The 22,505-nt window shown below is 61.0% G+C and overlaps 4 protein-coding genes across 16 annotated transcripts; 1 reads left to right on the top strand and 3 right to left on the bottom strand.

The window, feature by feature from the left end:
• Nucleotides 1-4,233: 4,233 nt before the first annotated feature.
• PPP1R14B (protein phosphatase 1 regulatory inhibitor subunit 14B) lies at nucleotides 4,234-6,769 on the top strand. The gene is given in 6 exon segments (XM_047747312.1): nucleotides 4,234-4,409; nucleotides 4,412-4,515; nucleotides 4,517-4,798; nucleotides 5,895-5,978; nucleotides 6,303-6,335; nucleotides 6,431-6,769. Coding segments are annotated over 6 exon segments (609 nt in total). The 5' UTR covers nucleotides 4,234-4,372; the 3' UTR covers nucleotides 6,500-6,769.
• A 395-nt stretch (nucleotides 6,770-7,164) lies between these two features.
• On the bottom strand, nucleotides 7,165-9,994 carry FKBP2 (FKBP prolyl isomerase 2). 6 transcript variants are annotated; one of them, XM_047747306.1, is made up of 6 exons: nucleotides 9,846-9,994; nucleotides 8,422-8,590; nucleotides 7,970-8,082; nucleotides 7,802-7,848; nucleotides 7,409-7,444; nucleotides 7,165-7,318 (listed from the first exon to the last, which is right to left on the bottom strand). In XM_047747306.1, the coding sequence occupies exons 1-6, from the start codon at nucleotides 9,905-9,907 to the stop codon at nucleotides 7,257-7,259; spliced, it is 489 nt and encodes a 162-aa protein (XP_047603262.1). In that variant the 5' UTR covers nucleotides 9,908-9,994; the 3' UTR covers nucleotides 7,165-7,256. The 6 variants fall into 6 exon arrangements, with proteins under 6 accessions (XP_047603262.1, XP_047603265.1, XP_047603263.1 ...); XM_047747309.1 differs by lacking the exon at nucleotides 9,846-9,994 and adding an exon at nucleotides 9,443-9,570; XM_047747307.1 differs by lacking the exon at nucleotides 9,846-9,994 and adding an exon at nucleotides 9,316-9,430.
• Nucleotides 9,995-11,842: 1,848 nt separating this feature from the next.
• On the bottom strand, nucleotides 11,843-20,321 carry LOC125110238 (dnaJ homolog subfamily C member 4-like). 7 transcript variants are annotated; one of them, XM_047747291.1, is made up of 14 exons: nucleotides 20,261-20,321; nucleotides 19,389-19,463; nucleotides 18,853-18,945; nucleotides 17,866-17,959; nucleotides 17,176-17,375; nucleotides 16,924-17,088; nucleotides 16,133-16,215; nucleotides 15,227-16,038; nucleotides 14,609-14,651; nucleotides 13,896-14,092; nucleotides 13,598-13,671; nucleotides 13,350-13,385; nucleotides 12,875-13,110; nucleotides 11,843-12,281 (listed from the first exon to the last, which is right to left on the bottom strand). In XM_047747291.1, the coding sequence occupies exons 3-13, from the start codon at nucleotides 18,927-18,929 to the stop codon at nucleotides 12,897-12,899; spliced, it is 1,995 nt and encodes a 664-aa protein (XP_047603247.1). In that variant the 5' UTR covers nucleotides 18,930-18,945; nucleotides 19,389-19,463; nucleotides 20,261-20,321; the 3' UTR covers nucleotides 11,843-12,281; nucleotides 12,875-12,896. The 7 variants fall into 7 exon arrangements, with proteins under 7 accessions (XP_047603247.1, XP_047603243.1, XP_047603245.1 ...); XM_047747287.1 differs by lacking the exons at nucleotides 19,389-19,463; nucleotides 20,261-20,321 and adding exons at nucleotides 19,464-19,549; nucleotides 19,639-19,683; XM_047747289.1 differs by lacking the exons at nucleotides 19,389-19,463; nucleotides 20,261-20,321 and adding exons at nucleotides 19,464-19,549; nucleotides 19,639-19,683 and having other exon boundaries at nucleotides 12,875-13,009.
• NUDT22 (nudix hydrolase 22) lies at nucleotides 19,797-22,461 on the bottom strand. 2 transcript variants are annotated; one of them, XM_047747297.1, is made up of 5 exons: nucleotides 21,688-22,461; nucleotides 21,289-21,387; nucleotides 20,485-20,582; nucleotides 20,261-20,354; nucleotides 19,797-19,960 (listed from the first exon to the last, which is right to left on the bottom strand). In XM_047747297.1, exons 1-5 carry the CDS (start codon nucleotides 22,165-22,167, stop codon nucleotides 19,859-19,861), a joined length of 873 nt encoding a protein of 290 aa, XP_047603253.1. In that variant the 5' UTR covers nucleotides 22,168-22,461; the 3' UTR covers nucleotides 19,797-19,858. The 2 variants fall into 2 exon arrangements, with proteins under 2 accessions (XP_047603253.1, XP_047603254.1); XM_047747298.1 differs by lacking the exon at nucleotides 21,289-21,387.
• Between the last annotated feature and the right edge of the window lie 44 nt (nucleotides 22,462-22,505).

Here is a 22,505-nt window from a genome sequence, read left to right as displayed (position 1 = left end):
GCCTTGCCCCCACCACACTCCAGCAGCACTTAACTGAGTGCAGGAAAAGCCACTCCCACCCCACCACCACCGCCCTCACTTCCCCTCACCCCCTTCTGCAGCAGCTCTGTCCCCCCCACCGGGGGAGCACTTAGCCAGCTAATGGGCCTCCTGCCGGCAGGCGCCCCTCCCCCGTCCCTAGCTTGGGGAGGCCGGGCGCCTGCTGCCTTCTTTAAGGACCTAAGCATCCTGGTCTTCCCGTGTGAGCCCTAGAACAGCCCACTTCCTGTTCTGTAGACCCCCGTGACTCAACCTGGGCCCTGTCCCTGGGGCTTCCTACTGAACGCTGCGAAGGAGACAACTGCTCGTTTGCCCAGAGGGTTCAGAAGCCTCGCAGGTGTCCACGGACAAGGGAGGGATGAGGAGGGGCTCTGCGATGCGTGGCCTACAGCAGGTGCCCTGAAATCGGTGCTCCAGGGATGGGAGGGGGGAAGGCGCATGGGCACTGGAATAGGTAGGGGCTGCAGCCCCTCCCGCAGGGCTTGGCTGGGGGGGGGGGCTCCTGCCTGGGGGCCCCTGTGGGAGCCCCCCCAATACAGAGACACTAGCAGCAGTAGGTTTAAAGTAGAACTCATCCAGAGGGGCCAGCCAAGTCACCTAGAAACCCAGAAAGAGACTAGAGCTGGTTCTGGGGGAGGAGGGGTCAGCCAAGGAGGAGCGGGCCCTGCAGGCCCCCTGGCCCCAGGCTCTCAGATCCCTAAGGGGAGCCCGGCCTGGCGTTGGCCATCCTCAAAATCTCCACCTTGTTGGACACCAACTCTAACCTAAGGAATCTCCTTGCCTTTGGCAGAGACCCTGTGGGGTGGGATAACTATTTCCCCTAGAGGCCAGGAGAGTTGAAGAGACTTGCCCAAGGTCACACAACTTTGCAGGAGGATTTTAGCCCTCTGACTTGAAGGCTGACTCATCCTGCCTCCGCTCCTTGCCCTTGAGACAAAGAAAGGGGGACAGAATGTGTGATCCCCTCGTCCTCTCTCACAAGAACAGCAGAGCCATACCCTCAAAGATCCAGAGAACACCAGGTCTCATTGGGCAGAACCATGTAGGGTGGCGAGGGGTGGCCTCTGCTCCCCCAGGCATGGGTTCAAGTCTACCAGCAGAACTTAGCCCTTTTGTGCCTCAGTCACCTTGTCCAGAAACCGGAGATTGTGGGAGCATGAAATAAACAAACGGCAACAAGACGCCCCCAGCTGCAGGCAGCTGGACACCTGAGTGTGCTAGCAGATTGGGGGGCATTAGGGAGGAAGAGGAAAGGGCACAGATCAGCTCAGAAGCAGGGGGCCTGCTAGCCAGTGCTGGGGCTAGTTGGGGCAGAGCTGGGGCTCTAGACCTTGGACAGGGATGCCTCATAGACTGGGCTGCAGCTCTTCGGAAAACAGGATGGGCGCCTGTTTCCTGAGCCTGAGCCTCTCCCTCCCACCACCCCCCATCTCCACCCCATGTCCCCTGAGGCCAGGGTAGCCCCCATTAAAGGGCTCCTTCCTCCTCGGACACTTTCTTCCAGTCTTGGTAATGGTAATAGGGTTTCTCGGCAAGCAGTAATAATGGTGGAAGGAACGCAGCCTTTCTGCCTCTACCCTCGATTAACGGATTAAGAGAGTGTGTCTTGGCCCACGGGACCCTCCCTCTCCAGGGCCTGTGCTTCCAAGAGGTGCTGAAAGAAACCTTGGCAACACTCTGGTGGAGAGGGGGCTGGAACCTCAGGTCGGGTGGGGCTGGGGAGGCCACAGTCTGAGGCTGGCAGGATGAGGAGCCGCGGCCGCCCCACACTCCAGTCCCAGGAGGGCTGAGGCAGGAGAGCAAGGGCTGGGATGTAGGCCCTCAGCACTGAGCTCTCGGGCCCCCAGCCACCAGAGATTGGTAAAATCAGCCCCCCGGAAGAGGCTCAGAGCAGGTAAGTGACAGGTCCACGGCCTTGCAATGTGCTGGGCAGAGCAAGGATCTGGACCCAGTTCTCCCACTCCATGGGGCTGTGCAGGACAGCCCAGCCTCCCACAGGCTGCAGGCCAGCATGACCACCCTGTTCTCAGGATGGGGTGGCCCTGGGAAGGGAGGGAACAGGCACCAGAGCAGTGGGAATGGCATAGAAAATGGAGAGAGGGAGTGTCAGGAAGAGCATCTCCAGCTCCTCCCCACCCTGCCCAGAGAACCCCCAGGGGTGCCCCTCTTAACTACAAGCACCCCTAAGGCCTGAAGCAATGCTGTGGTTCAGAGAGCAGACCTGCCCTGGGTGAGGTGGGGTGTGGTAGGGAATTTGGACTCGGGTAAATTGCTCTTCCCACAGGCCAGGCGGGGAGCCAGAGGCCAGGCCAGGGATGGGGCTCCTGGTGAAAAGAATGGGTATTGCCTGATCTGCAAGAGCAAGGGTCAGCCCTCCACTGGCTCCCCAGGCTGCCCCAGGTGGGTGGACGGGAAAATAAGGCCAGGAGAAGGGCTGGGGAGGGGGGAGGCCCGAGCCTGCTCTACGGGCCCTGTGATGGGCCCTGAGAGCCTGCCCCCAACCCAGGCCCTGCAGGCAGAAGGCCACTTTGCCGCTCCTGCAACACGTACCATTCTCACTCTCTGCATTCATCGTCTCTTCTTCCCAGCTACAGGGTAAGCTCAAAGTTCTGGCTTTGAGTTTGACGGCAGCACCGGCTGTGTGACCCTGGGCCAGTCGCAGCCTCTCTCTGAGCCCTCCCTACTAAAGTGGGCTTCTCTGACATCCAGAGAGAAGGTGTCTTCGAGAGGCTGGGACAGAACCACTCACTGGCCCTCAGATGCTGAGAATCAGCCTGGGACTGCGGAGGGCGAGCTTGCCATCCATGGAAGCATCTCAGAGGGGCTGAGTTCACAAGCTCAGTTCACAAGCTGACCTCTATGGTCCTGTCTTTGATCCTTCCACGTATTTTCTCACTGAATCTCGGCCACAGGCTTCTGAGGAAATGCCAGGCACAGAGAAAGCCATTCATTCTTTTATCCAGTCACGTGTTCAGCCAACAGTTACAAGTCTGACACCCGCGGTGCTGGGAGTTTAGCAAGAATCGGGTCATCTGCTCCATACACGGGGGTCTGAAGCCCAGCCAGTCACTCCACCTTGGGCACCAGCAGTAAACAAGGGCCACACAGCTCTTGGCCCCACGGAGCGCATAGTCTAGAAGTGGGAGACAGAGATGCCATGAAGGAGAGAGACCATTCAGAGATAGGGGTGATCTCGCGGGGTGCGGAAATGACATGCAAGTTCTGTCAGAAAAGGTGGGCCAGGTAAGGCGCCTGTGAGAGCTGAAGGACAGAGGTGCGGCAGGGCAACGATCTGTGGGAGAGCGAATGAGGTGGCCTCAAGCTGGAGCCAACTGTGTGAAACTGACCGGACGAACGCTTTTTATGTGTCAGCTGTTATTATCATTTTTATTATCGGGGATATCATCTCCCCCATTTCCCGGCTCTTTACTCCTGATTTCCCTCTTTGTACACACAGAGGTTGCGGGGAGGGGGGTGCGGTGAGGCGCGGCTGGCCGCGCCCTGTGGAAGCCAGCCGAACGAGGGCGCCCCAAACAAGTCCTGCGCTTCCCCGCTCTGGCCCGGCTGAGGGGGAGGGGCGGCCAGGCCCGGCCAGACTCCGGGAACTACATTTCCCATAATTCCGTTCCCGCCGCCATCTTGGCCGGTGGGCGGTGGCAGCTTAGGGTCTAGCCCTCCAGGCCGTTCAGCCGGCTCCGCTAGCCCCTAACCTGGGCCTCCACCATGGGGGCTGCGTGTCCTCGCCCAGTAGGGCCCCTGGGGACCTGCGCAGCCCCTGTCCGCTTTCTCCGCCCCTCCACCCTTAGGAACCTGGTCCACGTGTCGGTCTACGGCGGAGGAGGCTACTCGCCCTCCTCTGGCCAAGGACCGGAGGACCCAGACCTTGGGGGCTCCCACGTCTCCTCTCCAGACCCCCGCCCTGCACATTCTGCCCACACCCCTCCATTCCCAGATGACCCCTGTTTTTGCGTCAGTGAGGACAGAACACTAGGATCCCGGCAGGAGCCCAAATCCCGGTACCGGGCGCCTAAAACGCCAGGATTGAGGCGGGAAGGTTAAAAAGGATTATCAAACAGCCAGGCCCAAACCCCTGACGGCTAGACCCTCCCCTATACCCTGCCCGGGGGCGGGTGGGAGTGAGGGACCTGCAGAGGGACTGGCCCTTTAAGGGGGTGTGGTCGGGGGGGCGGGGCAAGCGAGCGAGACAGAGAAAGCGGCTTCGGCGGCTTCGGCGGCGGCGGCGGCGGCTCGGGCGGCGGCCGCGGGGGACAAAGGGCGGGCGGATCGGCAGGGAGGGGGCGGGGCGCGGCCAGGCCAGGCCCGGGGGCTCCGCATGCTGCAGCTGCCCCCGGGCGCCCCTGCCGCCGCCCTAGCCGCCGAGCCGCGCGGAGCGGAGCCCGCAAGCTAACCCGAGCCAGCGGCCAGGAGCCAGCCGGCGGGCGTCCCGGAGGCGGCGGCGCAGGGAGGGGCCCTACGCGCGCACGTGGCCCCGGCGGCCGCCATGGCGGACAGCGGCCCCGCGGGGGGCGCGGCGTTGGCGGCCCCGGCCCCCGGACCAGGCAGTGGTGGCCCAGGGCCCCGCGTCTACTTCCAGAGCCCCCCTGGGGCTGCAGGCGAGGGCCCGGGCGGCGCGGACGACGAGGGCCCAGTGAGGCGCCAAGGGAAGGTCACGGTCAAGTACGACCGCAAGGAGCTACGAAAGCGCCTCAACCTGGAGGAGTGGATCCTGGAGCAGCTCACTCGCCTCTACGACTGCCAGGTGTGTACCCTACTCTGCGATGACACCCTAAGATCGTTCCCTAGTCGGGCTGCTTGGGAACCCCACCTTGCGCCTGCCTGTCACCCGGAGTCAATGGGCGCTCCGCTTCCGCGCGCTCCCCTCCCTTTCTATACTCCCCGCCCCCAGTGTGTGCTCTTTCTTGTCTGACCTTAAGTCACTCCAGTCTTCTCCCTCGTGACTCTCTCATGTCCCTACTGTGGTCAAGCTTAGGGGTCTTCTAGAAGCCTCAAGGGATAGCCTGGGGCATGGGCAGGAGGCTAGCCTGGGCGGGCAGTGCAAGGAGACCTACCTGGTGCTTGCTAACCGTATCTGGTTAAAAGGCACGAGCCTGGTGGGATTGTACAGGGTCTGGGTTGTTCTAATGGGCCAGCCTGCCGCTCCATTTTGGTGTAGGAGCAAGTAGCCTTCCTCTGGGTTCTGGTTCTCCACCCCATGACTCCTTCCTTGCTCAAACGGTGACTCAGGCCCCTGGGGGGCAGGGTGGAGGAGTGGTCTTGCCCTGTGCTGCTGCCTACCCTAGACCAGCCCTGGAATGCAGCTGGCTCAAGACTGGATAGACGCTTCCTGGGGGGGAGGGCTGGTGGGCACCCCCTCCCTCAGCAAAGCATACGCTCTTTGTTTCCCCCTTACCAGCCCTGGGTCCTTCCCACTGACCCCTCACCCTTTACTTCCTCCCCACTCCTGGGAAGCTGTGACAGGTGTTTGGGGGAAGGGTAGGGGCTGTGAGGAGTTGAGACAGCTGGCCCCACCTGTGCGCTGACTTGGGTGGGGGGGCGGGAAGTTGGGGCAACACATCTGCAGGGTTCTCAGCCCAGGGTCCGCCAGCCCTAGCTGTCTGGCCCTGTCTGGCACCCACGGTGCCCAACTGGCAGGGACAGGAAGCTCCCCCCCCCCCATTGGGCATTTTGCCTTGGCACAGGCCTGATCTGTTTTCTTCCTCGGACAGCTGCCGCTGTCTACTGGGCGAAGAAGGCTGGCTCATCCCGCTGTCGGGCAGGGGCCCCAGCCAGAGCTCAAACACCCTCTCTCCCAACTCAGGCCCTTGTCTCTCCCTCCTCCCCCACCCCCACCCCAGGAGGAGGAGATCCCAGAGTTGGAGATTGATGTGGACGAACTCCTGGACATGGAGAGTGATGATACCCGGGCTGCCAGGGTCAAGGTGAGAGAGGGGCTAGGAGAGACAGCAGGACTGTAGGTAGGGGAGATCAGGGAGGAAAGGGCTGCCTGGAGGCGCTGCCCCTTGGGTAAGCAAGGCTCTAGATTTAGGCCTTCTTTGGTTGTAGTCAGTCAGCTCTGTGATGGTGAGCCTTGGCTTCTGCCTCCGTCAAATGGGGCGAATGGTGCTTGCCCAGCTGTTGAGTGGCTGTGACATCATCTGTGCCTTGGGAGTGGCCCCAGTCCCTTGGAAGTGGGTACAGGTGAACTTTAAGTCCCTGTGACTTAGAACTCACAGCTGTACTTACCTCCCACCATGCCCTCCTAGGAGCTGCTGGTTGACTGTTACAAACCCACTGAGGTAAGTAAGTGGTTTCCCCGGAGGCTGGGGTGAGAGGGGCCTGGGTTTCTGTCATCATGCAGTCCGGTCTCCCTAATGCCCTCCCTTCTGTTCAGGCCTTCATCTCTGGCCTGCTGGACAAGATCCGGGGCATGCAGAAGCTGAGCACACCCCAGAAGAAATAAGGGTCCTTGACCCCGGTGAATGGTGGCTCCCACAGGACAATCGCTGCCCCCCGACCTCGTAGCAACAGCAATACCCGGGGGGGCCCTGCGTCCAGGCCTGGTGCCATGAGCAGGGCTCCTTGTGCCCCTGGCCCAGGGGCCTCTTCCCTGCCCCCTCAGTTTTCCATTTTTGGGGTTTTTTATTGTTATTAAACTGATGGGACTTTTTGTGTTTTTATATTGACTCTGCGGCGCGGCCCTTTAATAAAGCTAGGATATGCCTTTGGTGCAGCTCACAGGCTCAGCTGGTCTCTTTTGGGGGGACACACTGCTCCACGACTGGACTGCTGCCAGCTCAGCGTCTTCCCAGGTGACCACAGGCCTTCCTGAGGGCCATGTAGCCATGGCGATAGCCCAGTGCTGGCTCCCAGACCAAGAGCTGGAAGTGGCTGGGGAACTGGGGGAAGTGGTGTTGCTGTTGGCAGGCAAGAACACTCCTTTTCCTCTCGGCCAGGGGCCGCCCACCATGCCACCTAGGGCCTGGCCACTGTGATCCCCATGCCAGTGAGCCTACACCCAAGGCAAGAAGATGGGCCGGTGGTGCCAAGGGGGAAGGGGTACTGGCTGAAGCTGTGGGTTCTCAGTCTCTCGGGGCCCACAAATACACACAGGCTCACTTCACAGACTTTAAGGGTTTTGTTTTTTGTTTTTTGTATTTTTTTTTTTTAAACAGTCTGGTCCCTGATGGGGGCCTCTCCACTGCCCCTCCCCAGTTTTGCTACAGTTCTGAGCGTCGCTCGATTTTGAGTAGCTCCACCTCGAACACGAGGGTTGCGCCGCCTGCAGGGGAGAAGAGGGGACAGAATGAGAATCAGAACCACAGGGAAACAAGATGGGTGTAGGACCCTGGGGGGCAGGGAGGTGTATTACCTGGAATCTTTGGGGGAGCTCCCCGCTCTCCGTACCCTGTCAAAGATGCACAAAGAAACAGTGAGGTGTAGCCAGGCCAAGGGAGAGGTGTGCTGCAGACACCCAGCCTGAAGCCAGGCCTCTGCCCATCTCAACAAGAAAGCCAGAAATGGAGAAGGTGTAATGGAGACGGCAAGGGGCTACAAAAGGTCGGGTAGGGGGCAGAGAGCGGGATCCAGAATCAAGTGTCCCAGGGGTCTTGCCCTGTTCTCACTGCTGGGCATGGTTAGACTTGGAAGAGGCATGTGCCATAATGAATGGATGGGGTGGAGATGGATGCAGAGGCTGAACCAGACTTCACCCTTCCCCAGACACCCTAAACTCCCCTATTCAGGCTCAGGAAGGGCCTCTTACCCAACTCTGATGGGATCACCAGCTTCCGTTTTTCTCCCTCACACATCCTGCAGGACAACACACGTTCAGCACAGGGCAAGCACCCAGGTTCCCTGCCCCCCACCCCATCCCCGGGGCTTGCCTCCCACACTCAACCTCATTGACCACACCCACGGCCCCCTGACTCACCCCAGCAGCCCCTGGTCCCAGCCCTTGATGACCTGGCCTGTGCCCAGGGAGAAGACAAAGGGCTGGTTCTGGGGCAGGCTGCTGTCAAATTCCGTCCCATCTTCCAGCTTCCCCTGTGGGACCATGGGAAGGCCAGTGAAGAGGAGGGTCCACTCTGAGATACCTCCCCACCCAGCTGCTCTCCCCAAGCTGGCTCCCCATTTCCCCATTGGCAGCCATAGCCCTAGAAGGGGACAGAGCCTTGGGTGGGCAGCTCATAGGACAGTCACTGCTTGCTGGTGCCAACCTGGGGATCAGGCAGTGAATAGCAGGGGAGAACTATGGAAACTATGTAAAAGGGAGAGGGGACTTGCCCAAGGTCACCCACCTTGTAGGCTGAGGGATCTGGCTTCCAAGTCTTCTCAGGTCCCGAGAAGCCCCACCCACACCAAATGACCCACTCCCTCACCCACCGTGTAGTGCATGTGCAGGACGTCCCCCTTGCGCGATTTGATGGGACAGTGGTCCACCCGCTTCTTGACCCCGATCTGCAGCTTCCGTTTGCCCTCCGCCCCCGCAGCAGTGGCCAGGGCGCTCAGGCAGATGGACAGTACTGTCAGGACCCAGCTCAGCCTCATGTCTCTGCGGGGACAGACCCCGACCGACCGACCAACCGACCGGGGGGTAGGGCGGGGAAGGCATGGAATAAGGGCAGGTACCAGAAGAATTCCACCCCCACCATACCTTGCCTGCCCCTGGGGATCCCCTTGTCCCGGGGCCCCACCCCCTCCCCCGGACTTCGCGGCCACACTTACCAGTCCAGTGAGAAGGGGGCTTGCCCGAGGACCCCAGCAGCGGGGGGAGGGGGTCAGGGGAGGCCACAGCAGCCAGGGCCCCGCCCCTTTGCTCACCCCCAGCCCTTCCTTCCCTCCCGGTCCCCAGCTCCTCTCTTCAATTCCCACCCGTCCCTTTACGCAAAGTCCAGACCCTATCTGGCTGTCCAGCAGTTGCCTCGACAGGGCGACCCCATTCACGCCACACCCAGTTGCCCCCCGCCCAGCACACCCACACTTCTGCGGCCGCTGCAGGGGGCCTGCCCCGAGGGACCCACACATCGCCGCTGGATGGCTCCGGGGAGCCCCGATCCTCAGGAGGAACCCCCCAGGCCGGGCCTGTCCCTCCGCCAGGGGCGCCGCCCCAGCTCTGAGCCCTCGGGGGCCTGCGGGGTACCCAGACTGGTCCCGTGTCGGGTGGCCGCCGAGCCCGCTCCACCCACACCACCTCTCCTGGGGGAGTTCTCGGCCTACCGCGTCCCCAGGCCCGGCCCCCACGGAGGCCGCCCCCGCGTGGACGCCCCGGGCCATTACCTGGGCCTACCCCTTCGCTTGACTCCTTGACCCCACCCTTTAGAGGACGTAGTTCCGCCCCCTGCTCTGGAGTCCCGCCCTCGACAGAACCAGACCCCTTTTCTTGAACGGTAGCCACGCCACTCACCGGCTGAAGGCCCGCCCCCAGCGCCTGAGCTCCGTCCCTTTCGGTCTCTACACCCGAGGCTCCGCCTTCCGCCTGTTCCAGCTCCTCCTCCAAAGACCAGGCTCCGCCCCCCACCAGTCCTAGCTCCGCCCCCAGCCCCGGAGTTCCGCCTTCTACTGGAACCAGCTCAGAGGTTCCACCCGTCTCTGTTCCACGTCCCGCCCCGACTCCCGGGGCTCCGCCCCGTGCGGCGTGAGAACCCTCCCCCTGCGGCATCCCCAGACAGCTCCGACCCCAACTCCCAATTTCCTCCTAACCTATCCCTCGTTGACGCTCGGAGCCCCGGCCCGCTCCTGCCCGGCCTGATCCAGCCTGCCCCCTTGCACCCCGGCTCCCCCCAGCCCGGGCTGTGGCCCCCGCTCACCTCCTCGCCGCGCCCCCGGAGTCAACCCCAGTCGTGCTGCTGCCTCTGCGCAGGCGCGTCATCGTCGCTACCCGGCCCGGCCACGCCGCCCGCCCTCATTGGACTGTGCGAAACCCGCTGCCACACGCCGGGTGGGGCGGCCTTTCCCCAAGCCCCGCCCTCGCGCCACCACGTGATGACGCGCTGCTTCCGGTGGCTGGGTAGTCAGTAAGGTTAGGTGAAAGTTACTTCCTAAAGTGCCTTCGGCATTTCCGGTCGAGGTGAAATTGAGGTCAGGCGGTGGGGGCTTCCCGGAGGGGGTCTTGAGACGCCATTTTATTTCATCCCCAGGTTCTCCCAAGCGTTCTGGTTTGTCCCTGGGCCTCTTCGTGATCCCCAATCTCCAGTTCGTTGCAGTGGAAAGAGCCTGGGGTTCAGACTTGGGTTTGAATTTGGGATCTGCCGTTCATTGACTGGCAATGTGACCTTGAGCGAGTTCTTGGGCCTGGTAGGATCTGGAGTCTCCGTACCACGGGCTTGGCAGCATCCACCTGACAGGGCCACTGTGGGATTGCAGCCATGAGGGGATCCACCAGGCCCTGGCCCGCGGCTAATGCTCTCCCTTTGCTCCGCGCTGGCCTCTAGGCCTGCCTCTGTCTGCCACGCACTGACCGGAGTCACAATGGCAGTGGTCTGGTTGGGCCTGTTCCCCCAACCAGACTGGTATTTTCAGGTGCCCCAGCACCCAGCAGTGCGCGGTCAACATCTCTCAGTTGAAGTAATGAACTTGTAGTTGGGAGGCAATGAAACCTAAACTGAGCGTTAGAGACTCTAGCTGGAGGTCACACCCCGGGTCGATCAGCCTCTCTGATCCTGTTCATCAATTAAAAAAGGAAGCTAATCAGCGGCGCCAACCTTAGAATTGAGGACTAAGGGAGGGGGCACATACGAAGCACTGTGTGTGTCCAGCACTGAGTGGGCTGGGAGGGAGCTGCTCTTGGGTCCCCAGCCCTCATCTGTCTCACTTCCGTTGAGCTATGGCATTTTCAGTGACAGCATAGCTGAGAAAAATGATTTGAAATTGGTAGTCACAGGAATTGTCTCTTCTGGTTGAACCCCACTCCTGCCTTGGGCCCAACAAGATCACTACCATGCCCTCCAATCTCACACCTCAGAGAATCTCTCCATTAGGGTAACCACTTAGGATTAACCTCTGCCCCTGAATGTCCTCTCTCAGCAAGGCAAAGCACTGGGTCCCCAAGGTTGGCCTTTGGTTCCCCGCACCACCACCACCCCCACCCCGAGCTCCACCCCAGGGACACTGGAGGCTGCAGGAAGAGGGCTGGGCACTGAGTTTAGGCTGGGTCAGACAAAAGTCAGGAGAGTCCCAAGCAGGGGCTGGTGAGGGGAGCCCAAGGGGAAGGGAGGTGAAGGTGGAGAAAACCATGTGGTTGGGGTGAGGGGACCTATCTCCCAAACCGAGCCCACCAGCCACAGCCCTTTGGTACTTCCCTTTCAGGGAGGTGGGGACAGGGCAGTGCGTGGCTTTAGAGTTAAGCTAGAGGAAGTAGGTTACATACAGAGTGCTGCCCAGCAGAGAGGATGGGTTTTTCTCTCAAGGGAAGACATACTCAGACTTTCCTGGAGCCCAAGAATGGGGGCCAGAGCGCTCATCCATTCCCTCCAAGTGCACATGTGGAAGCTTAGGCTCAGAGAGGGGACAGTGACAACCGAGATCATTCCTCAGATCTGGGTTCCACATCAAGCTCACGGGCCACAGCAGGCCGTCTCCTTCCAGAAAGGAGCCTCTGTGTTGAGCAGGAGGGACAGGGCCCGGATGGGACAAGAGACTACAAAGAATACACATTTCCGGCTCTGTGACCTGGTGGGGGACCTCAGGCCTCGCTTCCTCCATCACATAAGGGAGTCAGACCAGCTCTGGCTCCAGGAGGCAGTGTGACGCAGAATGCCTGAATTCCCCCAGCCAGGACAGTGACAAACAGGGACACAGGCAGGGATAGCTCCTTCCATCTCTTTTATCAGGCTTGGGGGTCACAGTTCTCACACCAAAGCCCAATTCCCAGTATGTGCGGAGGATCGGTGTCTTCTTAGGGAGGGGATGGAGCCAGCTGTAAGATGCTCACTCATACATGGTGGTCGCACACTGAGACGGGACCCCTTCTCTCTCGAGTTAGTCCGGGACCCCTGGTGCTGCCTGCACCTCTCCTTGTCCAGCTGTCCACCCTGTTGGATGGCAGCCTTGGAGAGACCTGGGACAGCTGGGAAGTCCTCTGAGAGGCCCAGGGCCTGGAGCAGCTTCTGCCCACATGGAGATCTTGCGACTGGGCTCTTCTCAACATACTGCCCTCTTGTCCCCCTCTTGGGGGGGGGGGGTGGCCAGTGAGGGCAAGTGGCTGAGTCTGAAAAGCAACGTGTCACCTTCGCAGCTTTCGGCACCTGAGGGAGGGAGGAAGGGGTCTGTTCACGCAGGCATGGCTCGGCCCCTGCTTCTCTACATTCACCCCTTTGTTACCTTCTGTGAACCCCATTCTCTACCACTCCTGGGGAGCCCCAACTGACCTGCCCACGTGATGCCACCCCATGGCCTCGCTGTGGAAGGGAGGAGTGGCTGAGAAGCACCTCAGACAAGGGTGGACAAGGATTCCACAGTGTCCCTTGGCCCTCACAGAGACCCAAAGGTGGGACAAATGTCTCCCGCGGAGGCTTTTAGGAGGGCCCAGAGCTTCACCAAGAGGAGAGCCATCTCTCTCATCTTGACTGCAGGCCGGGGTTACCTTCGGGGCCTCTCTGACCTCTGGGAGACCATGTCGGGTGCGCCCTGACCTCAACCCTTGACCTCTGCTGGCCTCACATATCCTCAAGTCCGCCTCCCCCATGAGAACGTGAACTCTGTTTACACTGATCACGGTGCCCGCGGATGCTCGGTAAATGTTTGTTCGGCACATTCAGCAGCTTCCCGTTCTCTGGGCCCCTTCCCGCTCCCGGGGCCCCGTAGCCTTCCCAAACAGATGCCACCCACAGCTCCTCACCTGCAGGTGTCTGGGTTGAGCTCTAGGCCCCGCCCTTGGCAACGGAGGAAGCTGCGGCGTCTGCAGCGACAGCGGCAGGTCCTGGGGTCAGGGCGCTGGCGGCGCTGGGTGCAGCGTGGGCAGTGGGGCCTGGGGCTGGAGTGGGATGGGTGATGTCAGCTGGGGAGGGTGCTCCGGGGGCAGAGTCCCAGCCCGGAATGGAGCGGGGCTGGGGGCGGTGGTGGGGAGTGGAAGCCCTAGGAGGAGAAGCAATGTGTCTGGGGTGGGCAAGAAAAGTCTTCCCAGGAGCTGGCGCTGGGCCAGAGCGCACAGACTCGGGGAGCAGAGGGAAAGGGGGTGGGGGGGGACACAGTGGGAGGAGAAAGAAGGGACAGGACTGCAGCTTCCTGACACACTCACACCCCCACCCATCCACACATTTCATCCTGGCTGCTGGGCCTGGGCTCCCCACCCAGTGAGAGCCCAAGAGACTCACCTGTCTGGCTTCAGAGCACTCTCTCTCTTTTTTGGTCTGAAAAGTAAGAAGGACAGACAGCGACGAGGAGGAGAAAGAGGATCAGAAAAGCCAAGCCTCCTACTCTTTTACCCCAGATCCCAGGCCTACCCCAGTCTGAGTCCTGGCAATCTGGTCCCCACTGTGGAGTACCACCATGTGCGCCACCACACCCCCCCCCAGCCCCGGGAACCTGGTCTCTGAGCTCAGAAGAGGGGCCTGGCTGGCACCTGCATTCACATTGGCTGTGTTCTTCCAGGGACATCTCGCCCAGCTGACTGCTCGGGTAACGGATCATGAGGATCTGTGTTCCAGAGATGGAGGAGAGACAGTGTGAGATACAATGAGAGAGAGAGACAGGGGAAGGGACTGCTCCACGGGCTGGAGGGAGAAGAGCTCGCCCACCAGCCGCGGCTCTGGCCATTACCCCCCACCCCCTGTACCAACCCCGCCCCCCCCCCACTGTCACGCCACCACCCCCAGCACCAGACTCCACCCCTGCTGGGCATACTGCACTGGCCCCAGCACCTGCATTCGGACTTGGTGCTGCCCAATGGGCACGCACTCCAGGCCGTCGTCAGGGCAGCAGCCGCCGCAGCGCTGCACGGTCACACAGCTGGGCACCAGTTGCTTGGCCACGGTGCCCATGAGCTCCACGGTCAGGGGCACCACCACCTCCCGAGGCTGGCAGGTGGCACGGGTATACACATCTATCCAGGACACCACTGGGGGCAGATGCGAAAGGGTTAAGACCCCACTGGGGTTCCTGCAGCTCCTCCCTGGTTCCTGTCTCTCCCCCACCCCCAGCAGCTGTTCTCCCTAATTCCTGTGTCAAAGCTCCCCTCCACTGGCCCTCTCTCTGCCCTCACAACCTGCCTTCCCCTGCCCAGGAACCCAGGAACCCCACTGCTTCCACTTCCTCTTATGGGCAGAAGAAGAGTTTGTGTCTTGGAGAGTGGCTGGGATCACACAACGTGATGGACAGACCTCCTCAGTGCAGGAGTTACTGTTTCTTTCCTTCTTTCTTTAGTAAGATTTTATTTATTTGACAGACAGAGATCCTAAGTAGGCAAAGAGGCAGGCAGAGAGAAAGAGAGAGAGAGGAGGAAGCAGGCTTCCCGCTAAGCAGACAGCCTGATGTGGGGCTCAATCCCAGGACCCTGGGATCACGACCTGAGCAGAAGGCAGAGGCTTTAACCCACTGAGCCACCCAGGCGCCCCAGGGTTACTGTTTCTATTACCTTTCTTCTGGTGGCTGAGGGCATCAGGCTGGGACACAGGGCCCTGTAGGAGAGAAGGGACCTGGACCCAAGGTGCACTCAAGGAAGGGCTGGCCTTGTGGCTGTCCCCAGGGCTCTGCCCTTGCCATCAAAAGGCTTCAACTGCTCTGTGACATTTTTCCAGGATGCTCTGCTCCTGGGGTCACTCCAGCTTAACCTGTCCTCTCCTGGCCACCTGAGACCCTCCCCAGCCAGGTTACGACAGTGGTGGCGGCAGCAGCGGTGGCATCCAATCTCCAAGACTGGCGGCCCCGCTGATTCGGAGGCGGCAGGTCCGGAGGGGGCACAGTGGGCACCAAACCAAGTCCTACGGGCACTGAGCGGCTCCGCCCCCGGCCGAGCTCAGAGGACGGGGTGGGGCAGGGGAGTGGCCCGGGGCTGGGTTGGCGGGCCCGCGGGCCGGCGGGCCTGCGGGGAGGGACTCTTCCCGGGGGGATGCCCTGAACGGATCCCCGCCACGCCCCGGTCCGCAGCCCGACCCCGCGGATCCCCGAGGCAGAAGCCTCTCCGCGTCTCCCCATTTCCGCCAACCTTGAGAGAGGGCATGGAGGGCGGTTGGGATGTTGGGGACGCACGTACCTGGGCGGGGGCCAGCTGCAGGAGCGCAGCGAGCAGCAGGCGGCGGAGCAGAGGACTCATGGTGCCCGCGGGGGCCGCGCGCCGGGGGCGCCCGCATCGCCCTAGCCCGGTGGCGCTGGGGGCGGCGGCAGCCAGAGCCCCATGGCGCGGGCCCGGGCGCGCCGGGCGGGGGCCGGGCGCGGGGGACCGCTCCTCCGCGGCCCCCTCCCGAGCCCTGAGCGCAGGCAGCGCAGCGCAGCGCCGCGGCGGCGGCCGGAGGAGCCGGGCGGGCGGGCGGCCGGTGGCGGCGGGCGGCGGCGGCGGGGACGGCGGGGGCGGCGGGGGCGGCGGGGGGCCGGGCCCGGGCTGGCGGGCGGGCGGCTCATGTGACCCAGACACGCGCTCCCCACCGGGCCGCGGGGCGGGGGCGGGGCGGGGGAGGGGGGGTGAGGCCGCCGCGGGGACCCGCCCCCTCCACACACCCCTCCTGCCGCAGCAGGGGAAAGGGGACGCGCCGCCCAGGAGGCCGGGCTCCCGGGTCGCCGCCGCCAGGACCCGGAGGGCGGGGTGCGGTTCTCCCCGCGAGGCCCCGGGAGGGGGCCGCTGGGCCTGAAGCAAGGAGCAGGACTCGAGCTCTGAGAAGCACTTTATTGCCCGCGTTTCGAGGGGTGGCAAGTCCCGCGGGGTAGCAAGGAGGGAACAACCGGCAGCCCGCGTCCAAATGAGCCGCTCACTGCCGGGTGCCTGTGTCGGGAGGCGAGATCCCTGGGCCTCCAGGTGGGGGCTGCAGCTGCTGCCCCTGCAGTTTCTCCTGGAGCCTGGCTCTGTTGGCCCTGCAGGGGAGAGCACCTGGGTGGTCAGGACAGAGCATCCCAGAGGGTGGTGCCATGACAGTGAAGGGAGAGGGCAGGATGGACTGGGACAGACCTGGCCCGCGCCCGTGTGTCATTGTAGATGGCTGTGATGACCCGGTCCTTTTCATCCATGAAGCTCCGGTGTATCTGCTCCAGCTTCCTGAAAGGGGGTTACAATTAACCCCAATCCCTGCGACCCCCCAAATCCACTCCCACGCCATCCAGGCCGCTGTAGGGTCTCCTCATTCATGAGGACCTCAGGCCAACTGCCTGTGCTAGGTGGGGAGAGGGGCCCAGAAGGGCCGCGGGTTATCCAGGGTCCACTGGTGACCCAGGTCCCTGGCTGCCCCGTTGAAGGGGGTGACCACAGCTCTGAACATCAGGGTGTTCCTCCTCGCAGGAGACTAGAAAGAGTGTACATGTCACTCTGCCACTGAGCTAGGCAGGCTGCTGACTGTGGGCATCAGCCCTTAGATATCTTTGTTGTAGAACCTCGGTACCCACGGCATGCATAAAAGAGTGGCAGGGAGACAGCCAATTGCCCAACAAGTGAGGACAGTTGCCAGTGAGGCCCAGTTACAACATATTTCCTTCTTGTGCGTGATCTTGCTTGACTCCAGCACGCCCTGGCAGCAGCACCAAAGAATTACCTTCAAATGCCAAAAAAATTGAAAATGACATTAGCCTTTAGTGGAAGCAGAGCTGCCTTTGCCCAGAAGATGATGCTCAGGAGACCTACTTCGCGTCATTCTTAGCTGGAGAGACACAAAAGTGCAGGCCCCAAAGGCGGTGTGGATGTATGACAGACCACACTGGGCTCCCCCCATCCTCCGCCCTCTGCCCAGGGGGAAGGCAGGGAGGCACCTGAAGGCGACATAGTGCAGGCCCATGCCCGCCAGCATGATCAGGAGGCAGTACCCTAGAACCCGCTGGTTCTGTTTGTGCTGCTGCTTCCTCGACTCTGGTCCCTGAGGCCTCACACCAGGAAACTGGGCCCAATACTGGGCATTGGGGGGTTCCCAGGAGCCGCTGGGAGGGAGGAGAAAGGAAGTGTGGGATGAGGCTCCCTAGGGGACTTGGGGGTAGTGGGGCAAGCAAGGGGCAGGACAACTGTACCTGTGTGCCTGATACTTGTGTGCCTGATGAGCAGACCTGGCATGGGCCGCGGTTGCTGGAGGCTTTGGAGGACTTGCGGAGGACAGCTGGTGATCGTAGCTTCGGCGGCTCTGCTCTCGGCTGAGCACTTGATATGCTTCGCTGAGCTCCACAAAGCGGCTATGCAGGGCTGGATTCCCAGGGTCCCGGTCGGGGTGCAGCTGAGGTGGGACAGGACTCCCGTCAGCTCTCTTTCCATGTCCCTTCACAGAACCCAGCCCAGTAATGCCCACCCTCAAAGGCTCAAACCATCCCCAGAGGCCCTGCTTGGCCAGTAATCCTCCCTCTCAGGGCTGCCCACCCTTCTAGAAGGCCAGAGAGTCAGGAAGCACAGACTCCTGTCCCCGCCCCTGTTCAAGCCCTCCCCACCTGCTGCCTGGCTCTCACTATATGCCCTGGTTCAGGCTTTCTCAAGAGCAGGCAGTTCAAAAGAACCACATCCAGCCCATCACACAGAATCCTTGTCACCTGCCCCCAACCTTTCCTCCCAACTGGCCAGACCTCTGCCCTGGGGGCAACTCCCACTCTCTGCATGCTGAGGGATGTGGCACCATCCAGACTGAGCCACTCAACTCCTCTCCTGGGAATCTGAAATGTACCTTATCCAGCTCAGACTGACTGTCCCTCCTCCCCACCTAGGACCACTGGTACCTCTTTGGACTTGGAGAAGAAAGCTCGTTTAACTTCTTCAGTGCTGGCACCAGGATGCACCCCTAACAGTTCATAGTAGTTCCTAGGGCCAGACCTGTGGAGATAGGCCAGAAACTGCAGGGGCTGTAGAAACACAGAGGATATTCCTTCCTTCCCCCTCCCAGCACCCCCCCCACCGCACTCCTCAACTCAGAAACCAGGAGGTTAAAAAAAAAAGAAAGAAAGAGGAAGAAGGAAGGAAAGAGAGAGAGAAAGAAAAAGGAAGAAAGAGAAAGAAAGACAAACAGGAAAAGAAAGAAAAAGAAGGAAGGACGGAAGAAAGAAAGAGGAGAAAGGAAGGAAAGAAGGAAGGAAAAGAAAAATAGAAATAGAAAAAATAGAAAAAGAAAGGAAGGAAGGAACCAGGATGTAAGGAAGCTGAAGCCAAGGGAGCTCCACCTGCAAATCATCCCTCCCTTTTTGAGCATTTCAGGTATGGTGCAGATCAGAACATCTCAGTGCATAGCCCTCAGACCCCTTGCGTAAACACCCAGAAAGCTTGTTTAAAAAACAAAAGCAAAAGCAAAAAACCCCAAAACCAGATTCCTGAGCCCCACTTCATTCCTGAGCATCAGACTCTCCAGAACCAGGCCCGGGAATCTGCATATTTTAAGCCACACCCCCACCCCACCCCACCCCCGCCCACCGAGTTGCACAGTGGTGCTTGACCACCACTGCAGTCACGAAAAGAGCACTGAGTTTGGCTTGGACTCAAACTCTACTTCTTCCACTTAACTCGCTATATGACTTGGGGTCATCCCTTAATCTTTGATCTCGTGTCCTCAGTCGTGAAGGTGAGGGTTACCTGAAACTAGCCTGTAAGGCACCTGACACAGAGTACAGAGATCACAACCATCATAGTGCCTAGGTCCAGGCCTGGAGCTGGGCAGGCCCTCCTCAACGAAAACCCACTGAATGATGGGGGCCTGCCCCCTGCCCCCGACTCACCGCTGCCCGGAGGCCGCTGAGAAGAGCCGGGTGGCAGGGCTGCGGTGCCACGACCGGCACAGGCACAGGGACAGCATGGCGACAGGCCGGCGGCTGGTGAAAGGAGGCCACAAAGAAGAGTGCATCGGGACCAGGATGCGACACTTCAAGCACTCCGGGGCCAAAGGGAAGGGCCTGGCCCCTTTTACTTGCGAAGGCAAACTGAAGCTGCCTCGGGGAACCCAGGGGCGGCGGGGCCTCCTTTCCTCAGGACCAGACCCCGGTGTCCTGGACCTGCCCCTGCCTCTGACCGGGGCGTCCGGAGCCCGTCCCCACACTGGCCTCGGTGTCCGGGACCAGCTGTCCCGGACGCCGGGGACCCCCTCCCCACCCTGGGAGCCTTGGGGTGGGCGGGTGAAGGAGGGGCCCGCCCCGCCCCCGTAGCGCTCACAGATTCCGCGGCCTCCTATTCCTGCCCCTATGCGGACCCCGCCCCCGCATTCTCATTGGCTTAGACACCTATGCCCCGCCCACAGAACCCGAAGGTCCGGACGTACGTCAAAGGCCACACCCCGCACACCCATTGGCTTTTGGCGCCTCGGGTCCACCCAACGAGGTCGAGGCCCGCGGACCTGCGGAAAGACAACGGGCGCCCGTTGGCGAAGCGGGAGGGACGTTGCCTGCCCTCGCTGAGGCCTTCGACCCCTCTTCCGTTGCTCTGTCGCGGGAATATGGCTGTTACTCTGCTCTGCAGCAAGACAGCTTTCGTAAAGCAGCTTCCACCCCATAGGAGGCCCGGACCCTCACCACGGCCTGGCAAGGGGGCTTCGTCCTCATTCTAGTTTGCAGAGGGAGAACGGAGGCTGGGTTTTTGTTGTTTCCCAACGCTCCTCCTGCCTCACAGCCACCCAGGTCTCTCCCAGCGGTCCATCTCTGTCTCACAGAAACAGCAGATGCCAATGGAATCCAAGAATAAAGCCCTTTATTGTCTTCCAAGTCGTGCTAGGGTTGAGGACCCTTGGGCGACTCAGGTGGGACTTCCCTGGACTTGGTTGTAGAGGAAGATGGCACCTTTAGCCGACGGGCAGAGCTCAGTCCACAGTTTGGTCTCCTGCAACCTCTGTACCCTCTGTGGGGAGAGAGTAAGACCCCCAACATCCAGCCCTCAGGTCTCTTGCAGGAGCTGTGCCCCAGCGTTCCTAAGCCTCAGAACCCTCTGCACTTCACCGTCTCTAGGGAGACATGTTAAGGAGGCTGAAGAGGTTCCTGGCCCTCTCTTGGACTGAGGGCATCCCCAAAGAGGCCTTGTGGCTGAGATTTCGCAGCCCCATCTGACCCAGCCCCGGGGAGACAGACATGTATCACCTGGCCTGTGCCAAGCCCAACACCAGCTCTTTGTCCAAGCAGGACACACTTTGCCATTTCACACCTGTGTCTCCACAAAGATGATCCCCGTAGACTCGTGGGCCTCAGCTCCCCCACCCATGTAGTACTTCTTCACCTGCTCAGAAGTCAGGCTGCACCTGGAAAAGGACAGGAGAGTGGCTGGGGAGTGTCCAGTCCCTGCAGGGTCCCTGGGAAACCCCAGCTGCCTCAGCCATTCCCCTGGACCACCCACCTACCCCAGAACCCTGTACCCCAGAGTCCACTCACTGGACGTAGAACTCAGCACTGGCACGGCCGGCGCTGGTCTCATTGCGGGCGATACCCAACAGCAGTGGCCGACTCAGAGCGGACAGTGGCACGTTCACCTGGGATAGGTCGTCCACCGGTCAGTGCCCACTGCCCACATCCCTGCCCATCTCGATGAAGAACATTATCCTTGTACAGCATTTTATAGTTAGTAGTTCAAGTGCCCAGAATCACAAAATGTCAGATCTTAGGCAAGTTCATATTACAGATGGGAAAGGAGAACTCAAGAAACTAAACAGTTTGCCCAGGGTCACCCAAGGAAAGTCAGGAGTAACTGGGACTCTCATTAACTCCTCTTTTCAACACACGGCGCAGGGGTGGGGTGGGGTGGGGGAGTGGAGTAAGCAAGACATTTGTCATTGTTCCTTTTTTTTCCGTTTTTTAAAATTTTTTAAGGTTTTATTTACTTGAGAGAGAGTGAGAGCACAAGAATGGCAGAGGGACAGAGGGAGAAGCAGATTCCCCACTGGACAGGGAGCCCAACACAGGGCTCGATCCCAGAACCCTGGGATCATGACCTGAGCCAAAGGCAGAGGCTTAACCAACTAAGCCACCCAAGCGCCCCTCTCGTTCCCATTTTAAAGAAGAGGAGCTTGAGGCACACAGATACGAGGGCTAGAATTCCACTCCACTTGTGCCTAACTGCAAAGCCAAGCTCTTCCCCCAAGGCCAGATGCCTGCAGACCCTCCTGCCAGCCCTGGGGAATTCTGGCATGTTCTACCCCCTCCCTTCTTGCCCACCTGTCTGGGCCACCCCGCACTCACCTCGTCACAGATCTCCTGGAGGACGCTGGAGAAGAGCTCATGCACCACCAGCTCCCCAGGGAGGTTCTTGTGCAGGGGACTGTCACCAGGGCACACGGCCTGGGAGAGGTCAGGCTCAGCCCCTGTTCTCCATCTCTTCCCTCCCTGCCTCCCCCATATTTGCTGGCCCTTAGGGCCTGGCTATGCACAGAGAAAGAGTCTTGGTGATCCCCTGACCCAGGCCCACATTTCTATATGGACAACCAGAGATCCAGCTAGTCCTCTGTTCCCCACCCCTCACCCCCCATCATCCCCTAGTTTCCCACCCAGATAAGCACCAGGCCACCCTCCCCCCTTAAGGGATGAGGAAAACAAAGCCTTTTGTGTCTTTGTGCCTTTGCACCCAGCCTGGCATCTCACCTGAGGCTCAGGGTGCCCCCCAGGCACATCCACCAGCCCAGGTGCCTCGGCCACCTGCCGAGAGCGACGCAGGAAGACAAAGAAGTCATCTGCTGTGATCAGCATGGCGCCAACCCCCAGCGGGTCTGCCAGGTAGGCTTGCTTGTCACCCCAGTCAGTGGCCCCCTGCTGTTGCAGCCGCCCCGCCGAGCCAGCCCAGTTAGTGCCCAGGAAGTCTCGGTAGGAAGTCAGGCCCAGGCGCAGGAGCAGTTGTGGTCCCTGTGAGCCAGTGGGGGCCAAGATGGCAGAGTGCAGACGGAATTTGGGGGCGTCAAAGAGCCAGGGCTGAGCCTGTAGCCGGCTCTCCCAGATGGCAGCGATGGCCTCGTCCCCTCCTGGCAGTGGGCGGCGGTCATGGTCTGGGCTCAGCTCAGCCCGTACCTGCTCCTCTGGCAGCCCACCTGGGGGGCACCGCAGCAGCAAAGACACCTCAGGGTCCATGATCTGGACAGGGCCACTCTGGGGGAGGACACAGCCGGGACTGTCACCCCGATAGCCCCACAGCGATCCTTGAGCCAAGCAGCTGGCCCCCTGGGCCACACACCTCCTTAGGGTTCCCCCAGCCCTTCTGATCCCCTCTGACCTCTCCCTGGGCAGGAGAGTGTCTTATCCCAGCAAGAGCCCCGAGATTCCTGCTCCCTGACATCCCTAGGACTCCCGCGCATCTCTACCACCCAGAGGTCCTGAGTCCAGTCACCCATTTATCCCCATTTCTCCCAATCCCAGGGTCCTCCCACCAACCCCTGGGGCGCCAGACCCCTCGCAGGATCCGGAAGCGC

The sequence above is a fragment of the Lutra lutra genome, chromosome 10 (genome assembly GCF_902655055.1).
Source record: "Lutra lutra chromosome 10, mLutLut1.2, whole genome shotgun sequence".
Classification (NCBI taxonomy): Eukaryota; Metazoa; Chordata; class Mammalia; order Carnivora; family Mustelidae; genus Lutra; species Lutra lutra.
Note: the sequence above shows the minus strand (reverse complement) of the source record. Positions and strands in the feature narration are given on the sequence as shown.

Excerpts from the sequence above, each read along its gene's own strand:
- NUDT22 (XM_047747297.1), bottom strand. The coding sequence starts at position 22,167 with ATGGACCCTGAGGTGTCTTTGCTGCTGCGGTGCCCCCCAGGTGGGCTG. Across the intron at positions 20,583-21,288 it reads TCCAGGAGATCTGTGACGAG|GTGAACGTGCCACTGTCCGC; the intron begins GTGAGTGCGGGG and ends GACCTATCCCAG. Across the intron at positions 20,355-20,484 it reads AGTGCTGAGTTCTACGTCCA|GTGCAGCCTGACTTCTGAGC; the intron begins GTGAGTGGACTC and ends GTCCTTTTCCAG.
- FKBP2 (XM_047747311.1), bottom strand. The coding sequence starts at position 9,312 with ATGGCCCGGGGCGTCCACGCGGGGGCGGCCTCCGTGGGGGCCGGGCCT. Across the intron at positions 7,849-7,969 it reads TGGGACCAGGGGCTGCTGGG|GATGTGTGAGGGAGAAAAAC; the intron begins GTGAGTCAGGGG and ends GTTGTCCTGCAG. Across the intron at positions 7,445-7,801 it reads GGTGATCCCATCAGAGTTGG|GGTACGGAGAGCGGGGAGCT; the intron begins GTAAGAGGCCCT and ends CATCTTTGACAG.
- LOC125110238 (XM_047747287.1), bottom strand. The coding sequence starts at position 19,668 with ATGAGGACGAAGCCCCCTTGCCAGGCCGTG. Across the intron at positions 19,550-19,638 it reads AGCCCCCTTGCCAGGCCGTG|AGCAACGGAAGAGGGGTCGA; the intron begins GTGAGGGTCCGG and ends TTCCCGCGACAG. Across the intron at positions 16,039-16,132 it reads GACACACGGGCGCGGGCCAG|GGCCAACAGAGCCAGGCTCC; the intron begins GTCTGTCCCAGT and ends TCTCCCCTGCAG.